The following is an 11746-nucleotide window of genomic DNA, read 5'->3' on the forward strand; positions in this document are numbered from 1 at the left end:
TAACAAATTATTTGTACCACTAGTTAATTAAGAGTACACTAAAAGAACCCTTGCAAGTACACTTGGAGTATAAGACTAGTAAAATACTAGTTAACTAAGTACACAAAGAACACTTGCAAGTATAATTGCATTATTAAAAAGTAAACTAATTTATTTAGAGTATACTTTCACAAACGAATAATTTACTACATTTTACAAGGTAAACTTTTATACACACAAGTTCCCTTACTGTACAGATGAAAACATGATTGTGGACTAATTGTGCACTAAAAAGTATACTTTTATATACTAAAAAGTGGGTCAATTTAGACCCATGTGATATTCAAGTTATATACTTACTACATGAAGTATATTAAAAAATATACTTCAGCATTACTTGGGTATCCTTCAGTATCCTTTTTTGAAAGGGAAGGAAGGAGTAACATCTTAATATGCTGTCATGTTTTTTGACAATTAAAAACTCTGAAAAACATATAATCAATTATCCATATTGCACCCCTGTTGAAAAAAAAAAAACAGCATATGCTAGTTAGGTATGTTTTGAAGCTGTGATGCAGGTTTAAGTTGGCCCTTTGCTGCTCATGTGCTAATCACAATTAGTAACTCAGGAATTAAAAGCATTTCACAGTTGTTAGATATCTAAGCTAAGCTGTATTGATTTATTTATCTGTGGAGTTCATCTCTCCAGTTAATTCTATACAGTTTCTTTTTTAGATTATTTTGTTGTGCAGACAAGACTTTTATTTTGGTCTGTGGTTATGACGTCATAAGTCTGTGACGCGATCCAGTGTCTGTGATTCGGCTGAAGAGAGGTTGGTGCTTTTAAATGGTTCAAGAATTTGGTTCAATACAACTTATTTAGAGATTTAAAATGATTTATTAGTGAACGTAATAATGCTTACTTATAGTGCCATTAATAAACGCGGTTATTTTTGTGTGAGTAAGACGCATTAATAACAGGAAATGTGCGTCTTATTTGTGTTCAAACAGAAAAACTGGTGATTTAACTGAAAAGATGGCATTAATCAAAGAGGAGAGTGAAGATGTGAAGATTGAAGAAACATTCAGAGTCAAACATGAAGATACTGAGGAACAAACAGGTTGGTTTTTCTCCTCAAAATTCACTCATTTGATCCTTATTAAAACGTCCAGCTCCACAGAAATTAGTGATATTGATGAATGTATTTTATTTGGAAAAAACAGTTTTATTGTACACATCACACATTCAATAACAGTATAAAACAGTAAGTGACAGAAATTAATGATATTGAAGAATGTATTTAATTATACAATAAATTAAAATAATTGTAAATAACAATTAAGTCGCTGATGACACTAATCAGTTGCTAGGGCAGGAGGTCAATAAGGAATTAGAGAAGATTAAATTATGGTTTGATACAAACAAACTCTTGCTAAATTTTAAGAAAAAATAAATAATGATGTTTGGTAATGGTTGAAATAATTAGCAAATTGAAATAGCTGGATGGATTGAACATGAAGAAACAGGAAGAACAGTTTTTGTGTTTCCATACAATGGGTGAAACTGTGGAACAACTTGAGAAACGTAAGGAATGTCAAAATATAAAACAATTCAGGAAACGATTTAAAGAAATAATTTTTGAACGTTATAAGGAAGAAGGGAAATTAGTTGGTAAAGCTAGAAATTATGATGCTCAGCTGATTGTATAATTGTATGAAAATATATATGTGCTTGAGTTTTGAAAAACAGTGGATAATCCCAAAGGAAGTAAACAAATGTATTAAGAGTTTGAAAGAGGGGGTGGGAATTAACAAGTGTTAAACTTCATCCTGCTCCTTTTCAAGTAGCGGTGAATTTTAGTTGTTTTACCATCAGTTTTCTTTTGATTATTGTCTTATCTTGTACATACTGTACACTTTTTCATTGTATACTTGAAATAAAGTAATAAATACAAATAAATAAATGCTCCACAGCAGATTCCAAGTGACATGAGGCTGCATGGGGGTTTCATTTAAACGGCATAAGCAATGAAGTACATCTATTTGTAATTTTATTTGATGTTGATCGAAAAATCATGGGGTTTTTTTGTCCACATAGGATGCTTTTCCAATGTATGGTATGGCATGGTATGGTTCACTATTGGGGGTTTTGGTACCTGGAACTTTTTTTTAGTACCACCTCGACTATCCAAGTGTTCCAAGTGAACTGTAGCATTACCAAAACATGACGCGTAAACTCTGCTGATCACTGATTGGCTGGAGAGATCCGTCACTGAACCTGCGACTCAAACACAACGGAACCGCTAGATTTAAAACAGCAGAGCCAGAGAAGGATCGAACACAACTGTTTAGAACGAGCACAAATTTTTTAACGACCGAAAGCTGTTTCGTTGTCTGTTGAGGAAGTACAGATGTTTCTCTTGTTGATAGCAGAGGAGTGGAAGTTTTTCAGGAGTCACAACTCACGTCAGTAGAGTTGGAGCAACTATAACGACATGTAAATAATCCCGCCCACTCTGAATCAATATTAAACTCTGTGGAGCTGAGCCATACACACAGTGGAAAAGCGCCAATAGATGCAGTGTCTTTTGTTTGATTTTCAATTTTTAATTGATTTTAAAAACTTGTTAGCAGTTGCAGGTGAAGGCTTTATTTGTATGACTGGAAGGAGGATCAGTTCAAAAAGAAAATAACATTTAAATTTAAAATAAATAAAAAATGTAAACATTTTCATTTAGCAGACGCTTTTACCTAAAGTGACTTACAGTGCATTCAGGCAATAGATTTGTTGGTCCCACTTTATATGGTCCCACCTTAACTACTATGTACTTACATAAAAAAATAAGTACAATGTACGTATTGTGTTCATATTGTATTGTAAAACACTTTTGCTGCTATGGAGGTGGGATAGGGATAAGGTTAGGGAGAGGGTTGGAAGTATGGGTAAGTTTAAGGGTGGGTTAAGATGTAAAGTATGGGTCAACAGTGTAATTAGCCTTTCGCCGGCCCCTCCCCCAGAACGGCCATTGTCCAATCACACATCATAGCAACCGTTACTATGTGAGCAGCTCCGACAAACATCGACTCCAAGCAAGATGGTGAAGCGGTGTGCCCATGGCGTTTGTAAATCGGACACAAGATACCCCGAGAGATTGTCTGGATGAGTTGTGTTCTTTCCATTCCCAAAGCCGAAAACACAACGTGAGCCGTGGCTACAATGGATAAAACCGTGTGGACGGCCCCACTCCCAGTTAAATGCGTCGAACGGGGCTCGGCGAAAGGCTAATTATAAATGTAATTACAGAAATTAAATACAGATGTAATTACATGTCGTTTTTTTTTTTTTTTAAATATAAGTACAATGTAAAAACATGCATGTACACAATAAGTAGATGTACTAAATTATTAATTAAAATGTAAGTACATAGTAGTTAAGGCCACTTAATATAAAGATTTGTTTTTACCAGTACTTGTTTTTACCAGTATGTTTTTACTACATCCTTTTGCGTTTCTAATGCACACAGGAACACTGTGTAATTAACTGAAAAACAGGTTAGCCTATATCCCATTCAGGAAATTGGAAATTGAAAAGGAGAGGACTTAATACCGAGCCCTTTTTATGTGATTTATTGTAATTTATTGTTAAATGTAATTTATTCCTGTGATTAAAGCTGTATTTTCAGCATCATTACTCCAGTCTTAATTGTCAAATGATTCTGCTGAAATCAATCCAATGTACTGATATTGCTGTTTAAGAAACCTTTATTATTATTTTTATTATTATCAACATTTTGTAAAAATATTTGAGTATTTTTTCCGGATTCTTTGATAAATAGAAAGATCAGCATTTATCTGAAATACATTTTGTAAAATTATACCATTCAAAAGCTTGGAATCATTTATTTATATGTTTATAATATAACAATAGATTTTTATTTTATATAAATGCTTTTCTTCTAATCTCTCTATCAAAGAAACCTGAAAAAAATCTATAAATGTCTAATAATTAATAATAGTAATAAATGTTTTTTTGAACAGCAAATAAGAATATTAGAATGATATCTGAAGGATCATGTGAGACTGAATAGTGAGTAGAGTGTGATGATGCTTAAAATTCAACTTATCACAGAAATTTCATTTGAAACACAACTTTCTTTTTCTGTTAGTCTCTGGAATTGTCACTCTGCATTAAACAAAGCAGATTTCATGTATTTCTAATCATTCAAGACTAAATCTAAATCTCATGGCCCTGACAGAGACATGGATAAAATTTGACATGGGTCATTTATAATTTTCCCAGACTCCTGACTGACAGGAAGAGGTGGTGTTACTGGTCGTCTTATCTTTAATGATTGGAAATGTATCTATAAACGAGACCAGTGCACGGTTTTTCATTGCTTCTGGGCTATTTTATTGAGCAGGTCGGCTATCAATTATTTTTATTCTCACCTGGATCAGGTTACATCAGGTTCTCTTGTAAGGGAAATGCCTCATCCCCCAGGAAAAAAAGGACTGGGCGTTGTGGTGCCCTGTAGGACAGCAGTAGCAGGTAGAAACCCGATTCCAAATTGTGGAATTTGAGGTACAAATTGTGAATAAAAACAGAATGCAATGATGTGGAAGTTTCAAATTTCAATATTTTGTTTAGAATACAACATAGATGACATCAAATGTTTAAACTGAGAAAATGTTTAAAGTTTCATGGCATCAACACGTCAAAAAAGTTGGGACAAGGCCATGTTTACAACTGTGTGGCATCCCCTCTTCTTTTTATAACAATCTGCAAACGTCTGGGGACTGAGGAGACAAGTTGCTCTACTGTCTTAGGTCTTCTTTGTCGCATCTTCCTTTTTATGATGTGCCAAATGTTTTCTATGGGTAAAAGATCTGGGGCCGGATTCACGAAAATCTTAAGAAATTAATTAAGAAATTTCTTAAGATAAATTCCACGAAGTTCGTAAGAATGTTCTTAAGAAGAAAATAACAGGCGTTATTTGAATGAATACATGACACACTGCTAAACCCACACTATAGTCTCCAGTAGATCGGGGCTTCTTTACCTTTTTTATGTCTGGGCCCAAATTTTGCAGTACAAAGTGGCCCAGGGCCCAATCAAATATTAGCACTGTATTGGTTTATTGATCTCAGCCTTGGTTTGATTTATATTCAATAACTAAATGAAATCCACTTGCAGTTTAACAGTTTATTATTCATGTGTATATAAACCTGCACATAAAACAAGATGTTCAAACACACAACAATTCAAGGAACAAATCAATCTGCATCAAGAACAAAATTAAAAGGCTCAAGTCAGGCTTATTAACACAAAAAAAATTTCAGTAAGATTTGACAGATTTTACTTACAAAAAAATATAATTTATATAAAATAAATAAAAACAATAAAATGTTTTGCTAAAATAAATTCTAAATAATATTTTTCTAATTAAATGAGTTGTAAATGAAAATTGAAATAAAGTGCAAATGAAAAAATATAGGCGCACTGACGGACCGCTCCTGGAATGCACTGACAGACCTCAGCCGCGTGCAGTGTGAATGCTGGAATCCATTAACATGGGTGCGTAAAAAAATATGCAACGCATACGCACTTCAGACAGAGTATGTGTGAAACAGCCGTAATTCAGCGCATGCAGCAATGCAAAAATAGACTCTGTACAGGCGGATCACAGCGGTAGGATTCGTGAGACCACGTGATTTGCCTGTCCAACACTACAGCCTATGGTCCAACATTGTTTTTCTTGATTTCTGTGTGATCTAACATGGTTGGCTAAATGTTAATGTTTCGTACGGTTTAATTATGTTTATTCCAGTCATGCAACTCCTTCAGTTAAACTCCGCACCACTTCCTTTTTTTAATTGTCCTCGTAAAAAGGATCTGTGGTGTCATATAATGATGTGAGGTTTTTCAACTTTAAGGATGAACCTCTTGTCATCTATTTCCGGCCGCACTAATAGTAATGTGAAATACAATTGGGAGTTTGCACATGGTGTTCATTTTGAAATGCACATGATTTTTTTCACCTCTATTTTGTATTTGCTGTGCGGTTTGGACGCGGGGTGCGTCAGAAATAGACTAGGCGCCTGTCTTTAGCGAAGCGGTGCAGAAAGCTACTTCTGGGATGCTTTTGAAAAGTGCAGCAGAGCGTATGGTGTAAACACAAGCATAGACTAGAGTGACCGCGAACAGCTTCGGTAGCCGCGTTGGAGCCGTAACGCACTGCAGACGTGTGCAGAGGAAATCAGGGGTGAAACAGGCGTAACTTTTACTTCAGGCTATGGTTGACTGAGTGTCTTCTGCTTATTAGCATTTGTTAAACAACTGAGGCATTACTGCCACTAGTGGTGAGATAGTGTATTGTAACTGTCTCATGGATAACAGTGGTCATTCTGGAGGCTTCAATTGATAACTTGTTTGGTCCTGCGGCCCACAGGTGAAAAACGTAATGTTTTCACCTCCAGGTGGCGCTCACGGCCCAAGTGTGGGCCACGGCAATATGGTAAAGAATAGGTGCTGTAGATTACCCTAATAATCATAACAAGCATGCACCATAGACTGTATATTTTTGTCGCGACTTTGACTGGAGCTCAGCTTCACGTTTTTAATGCGGCCTGTTTTTGAACAAATACTTAAATAATAAAGCTGCAGTGATTATGTTTCATTCATTTTTGTGCCATGTTTTTGTGCCATGCTGAATACTGCCAAAGATTATGTATTTATAAGCTCAAATTTACCCGTTCAATTAATGCTCCCTATCTGACTCGTTTTAAAGTTGCTAATGAGTTTTGAAGTCAGCAAAAAGCAGCTTCACACACAGGCAAATCATGACCGATCATGTTTACATTAACAGTCATCTCTGTCCCTTCAGAAAACTCGTGCACATCCCTGGTCCTATGTATTATATGTAGCTGTTGTTGTTATGCCTAAATATAACACTTAATTTGAAATAACCCAATCATTTCATTAAATATATATATTATTGTTTGGGATTTAAGAACAGTCTGGGTCTGTCCTAAATTTAAGAATTTATTTACAATGATATTTAAGAAGATTCTTTTCAAGAATTTGAATTCTTCTTAGGTTTTGTCTTAAGAAAAATCTTAAGGTAAAAGATAAGAATATTCTTGAAGATTTTTGGGGAAATACAAAATATTCTTATATTTTTTCTTAAGTTAGAAAATAAGAAGAAATTGTCAGTTAAGAAGAATTCCATTCTTAAGAATGCTTTGTGAATCTGGCCCCTGGACTGCAGCTGGCCATTTCAGTACCTGGATCCTTCTACGCAGCCATGATGTTGTAATTGATGCAGTATGTGGTCTGGCATTGTCATGTTGGAAAATGCAAGGTCTTCCCTGAAAGAGATGCTGTCTGGATTGGAGCATATATTGTTCTAGAACTTGGATATACCTTTTAGCATTGATGGTGCCTTTCCAGATGTGTAAGCTACCCATGCCACACGCACTCATGCAACCCCAAACCATCAGAGATACAGGCTTATGAACTGAGCGCAACTTCGGTTGTGTCTGTTCTCTTTAGTCCGAATAACATGGCATTCCAGTTTTCCAAAAAGAACTTCAAATTTTGATTTATCTGACCACAGAACAGTTTTCCACTTTGCCACAGTCCATTTTACATTAATGAGTTGTGAACCATCAGGTGTAGGAAATGTCTAATACATGGACATTGAGTGGGGTGCTCTGTTAATGCCCCTTTTGATTGAAGTACGTAAGTAGGTCAGTGTTACCTATTGTCACCAAACTCTGTACATGTAATGTTCCTATCAAGACAACTTATACAGTTATTAGATTCACCCAAAATATGTGTTAATGGATTTTGTAAATGGTGTACGCACTCCCTCTAGTGGATCCATGTGATCGTCGTAAACTTGGTATCCACATTGCCAACATATTTGAAGATGATGGGTTTTTGATATGTTGATAAATTTATAGTACAAAAAGAAAAAACAGGAAATGAAGTTGAGCTGTATGACTGATCAAACAGGCTGTTCATGTTGATGTGATTTAGTGTGAGCCATGGTCACAACGCCACCCAATGGCAGCAGTAACTTTGGCACATACAACAGATTTTGAAATGGTTCACCTTTATGTACTCCGTCTAATGCATGTGCCCCACGTTTGTGACAAGGACCCATTGCACTTGAACCCATCATCTCAGCTTACAGCTGTTTTGTTGGTTTTGATGTTTTAAAAGTCTAAATGTTTTGATGTCCATGGGCTTAACTTGTATTTGTTTTTTGCCTTAGACCTGATGGTGCTGAAAGAAGAGGTTCAAGATCTGAATGAGATGGAAGAGAAAGATCTGCATGAAAAACATCATGTTTTCATAACTAGAGAAAAATCTTGTAGTTTTTCACAGACTGAACATACATTCTCTCAAAAAAGAGCTCAGAAGTCTAGATCTAGAACCTGCCAACAATGTGGAAAGAGTCTGAACAAAAAGGACAGCATTATAGCTCATATGAGAATTCACACTGGAGAGAAGCCTTACTCCTGCCAACAGTGTGGAAAGAGTTTCCCACAAAAATATAATCTTAGGATTCACATGAGAATTCACACTGGAGAGAAGCCTTACACATGCCAACAGTGTGGAAAGAGTTTCTCACGAAAAGAAGGTCTTATGATTCACATGAGAATTCACACTGGAGAAAAGCCATTTGTGTGTGGTCAGTGTGGAAAGAGTTTCCCTCATAAAACAACTTTGCATGCTCACATAAGGCTTCACACTGGAGAGAAGCCTTACAGCTGCCCACTGTGTGGAAAAACTATGAACCACAAAGGACATCTTAGAACTCACATCAGAGTTCACACTGGAGAGAGGCCTTTCACATGTGATCAGTGTGGAAAATGTTTTGTACGCAAGGAAGGCCTAACTAGGCACATGGAGATTCATTCAAGAGAGAGCAGTTTTATATGCCCTCAGTGTGGAAGTACATTCACAGACAGGAAACTCTTTAAGCGCCACGTAAAAACTCACATCGTACATGAGCCTTTAAAGTGTCATCACTGTGGAAAGACTTTCACAAAAAAAGCACGCCTCAAGACTCATGAGAATTCACACTGGACAGAAACCTTTAACGTGAACAATGTGGAATGAGTTTCAGATAGAAAACAACCCTTTATATACCCACAGAGAGGCCTTTTCATGTAACTTCAGTGTGGGTTTCATATTTCAAATAGATCTGAATAGTTATTTGTGAATTTTTCTGGCAAGAAATTCATTGTGGCAAGAGGTTTAGAAAATGGAGCAGTTTCAAAGTTCACCTGTTAACTGGAGAAAGTAGGGTACCTGTAGGACTGTTATTCGGTTGTTCGGTTGACGTAAGAAGCGCTGTTTCCGGGTCCAAGCCTCAACTCGCTTCACTTGAGAATACTACCCCAGCAGCCGTTTATGAGCACTGTTTATTCATATTAATCATTTAAGATAAACGCTTTCAAACTTACGGTATACACTACAGTCTCCGTGCTCACAGCGTCCCAAACACAAATAATTTTTATATATATTTTTTACATTTATATTTTCATTGTCTGGCTATCTGGGAATTCAGTATGGAGTTAAAGGTTAAGATTATAACTTTTTCGCTAGTATTCTCTATCGCATTGTGAGTTTATATTAGCACCTTTTGTTGTTTTCTCGTGGTAACTGATATAGAGCGTTTTGACACGGAAGCGCTGCTACGTGACGTCAGACTTAACAAGCGAATAGCATTAAATTCACTTTAAAAAATTTAGTTCATAAATGTCCAAATTATTATAAATGGTAAGGGAAAGCATTAACCTTTTGCCTGGGTTTTAAATATTTATAGCTCAAACAGATGAGATACTTGAAAAGGCAAACCTGTTTTTGATGTCAATATGATTTATGACCCCTCCACCTCATAGCCCATTCACTACCACCCACATCATGTTGACCCTGTGACCTGTTAATGATGAAAATCAGTGAAATGTGAAAATCAGCATATGTGGAATTCTGATGTCGACCTGTGACTTTTGATTATCTTCTGGTATACAATATGAAGACTGGTTGTTGAACTCTGTCCTGGTGTCAGGATATAAATGAAGTTTTAATCGTCTGTTTTGAACTCTTACGGTGCCTTCACACCAGATGTGACTTGCGCGAATACATTGCGCTGTTTGTGCATAATTGAACTTTGAGTAAATTAGCTTCATTCACGCATGAAATTAACTTCATAATAGACGCGAATGTCACGCAGCATTGTGATTTCAGACACCATTTATTCTGATAATTTTCTAAATATTACTGTTATTGTGTCATGAAATGTAGTTTTAGAAGTATTTCAGGCGAGAATGTAGCTGTTTAAAACACAAATCTGCAGTTTATTAATAAATACAGCACCTATGTAAAAATGTGTTCATCTCCATCAAATCCATTCAAATGGTCATCTCCATGTGATCAGCGGGAGCTCAGAGCTCATGTATCCGCCTAGAGCACTCTCAACTCGGCTAGTCCTTTGACATTTGCCACTGGCTCTGGTGTCTCTTTTGTGGTTAAACATGAAATATAATTTGTTTTGGGTAAATTTAACAGGTAATCTTTGGTCTTTATTCAATTAATATATTCCTTCCAAGCAAGATCCTTTTTATTCCTTTTTCTGTAAAAGTATAAAGAATTATCATACAGCTCCAGGTATCTACACAGCAACAATGATTTTGAGCTCCATTGCTGGTTTGGATTTTCCCTCCGCTTGCTACGTCGTAATCACGACACTACTATAGAGCAAGCTTCTGATTGGTTAACGCACCGCAAAAGTTCAGATTTTTCAACTCAAATCACCCAAAACGCTAAATTCGCACAGCATCTATCAGGTGAATCACGTATATCGTGCTGCAGGATGTTTATATGCATCTTTGCATTGAATTAACATGTAAATCACTTACACTTAACGCTAGAGCTGTAGTCAAGTCCGGCTTTGTCGAGTCCAAGTCAAGTCCAAGTCCAGGACTAGTCGAGACCGAGTCAAGACCGAGTCCAAAGAGGTTCGAGTCCAAGTCAAGTCCAAGTCCAAAAGTTTCGAGTCCAAGTCCAAGACCGAGTCCAAATGAAAGAAAAAAGGGTCCTCTTCAAGACCACATACTTAACTACTGATAATGTTTGTGATGCGAGAGAAAGCATATCTCCTATTCTAAGAAAATCATTTTACATTATTATTTGTAATGATCAAAAGCATGTGCAAAGTAACAACTCTGTAGGACAGGGGTCTCCAAACTACATCCTGGATGGCCAATGTCCTGAAAAGTTTAGCTCCAACTGGCCTTAAAACACCTGGAAGATTAGTGTGTCTAGTAAGAGCTTGATTAGGTTCAAGTGTGTATAATTAGGGTTAAAGCTAACAGGGGCGTTAAACAAGATCCAGGGCCCTATTTATAGGCAGTCCTGATGGGCGCCCAAGGCCCCCACCCATGAAAATATCCAGGTAAAAAATATATATTTCAGATTCATACTTTTCAAGGGCCCTCTCTTCCTTTGGGGCCTTGCTAATGAGTGGTTTTACCCCCAGTCCGACCCTGGGAGCTAAACTTGGATAAACAAACAAAGTTTGGAACTGTAAGGTCAAATAATTTTTATGTACTTTATTTTTTGTTGACATTATATCTGTGGTCAAAAATGTATATGACGATGCCTAATTGGCACAGTGCACAGACGCACGCAAAGCTCGGGATATGACAAATGCGCGCATCAAGACTAGAATGGATACGTTTGGCTCTACTGGAC

General features: G+C 36.5%; 1 protein-coding gene across 1 annotated transcript; it reads left to right on the plus strand.

The window, feature by feature from the left end:
- Positions 1-771: 771 nt before the first annotated feature.
- LOC127956034 (gastrula zinc finger protein XlCGF7.1) lies at positions 772-10558 on the plus strand. The gene is made up of 3 exons (XM_052553789.1): positions 772-812; positions 991-1100; positions 8259-10558. The coding sequence occupies exons 2-3, from the start codon at positions 1016-1018 to the stop codon at positions 9107-9109; spliced, it is 936 nt and encodes a 311-aa protein (XP_052409749.1). The 5' UTR covers positions 772-812; positions 991-1015; the 3' UTR covers positions 9110-10558.
- Positions 10559-11746: the final 1188 nt, after the last annotated feature.

The sequence above is a fragment of the Carassius gibelio genome, chromosome B4 (genome assembly GCF_023724105.1).
Source record: "Carassius gibelio isolate Cgi1373 ecotype wild population from Czech Republic chromosome B4, carGib1.2-hapl.c, whole genome shotgun sequence".
Taxonomy (NCBI): domain Eukaryota; kingdom Metazoa; phylum Chordata; class Actinopteri; order Cypriniformes; family Cyprinidae; genus Carassius; species Carassius gibelio.

What these genes read in the sequence shown, in the direction of transcription:
- LOC127956034 (XM_052553789.1), top strand. Translation starts at nt 1,016, where the DNA reads ATGGCATTAATCAAAGAGGAGAGTGAAGATGTGAAGATTGAAGAAACA. An exon ending in AGATACTGAGGAACAAACAG is followed by an intron (nt 1,101 to 8,258) that starts GTTGGTTTTTCT and finishes TTTTTGCCTTAG; the next exon opens with ACCTGATGGTGCTGAAAGAA.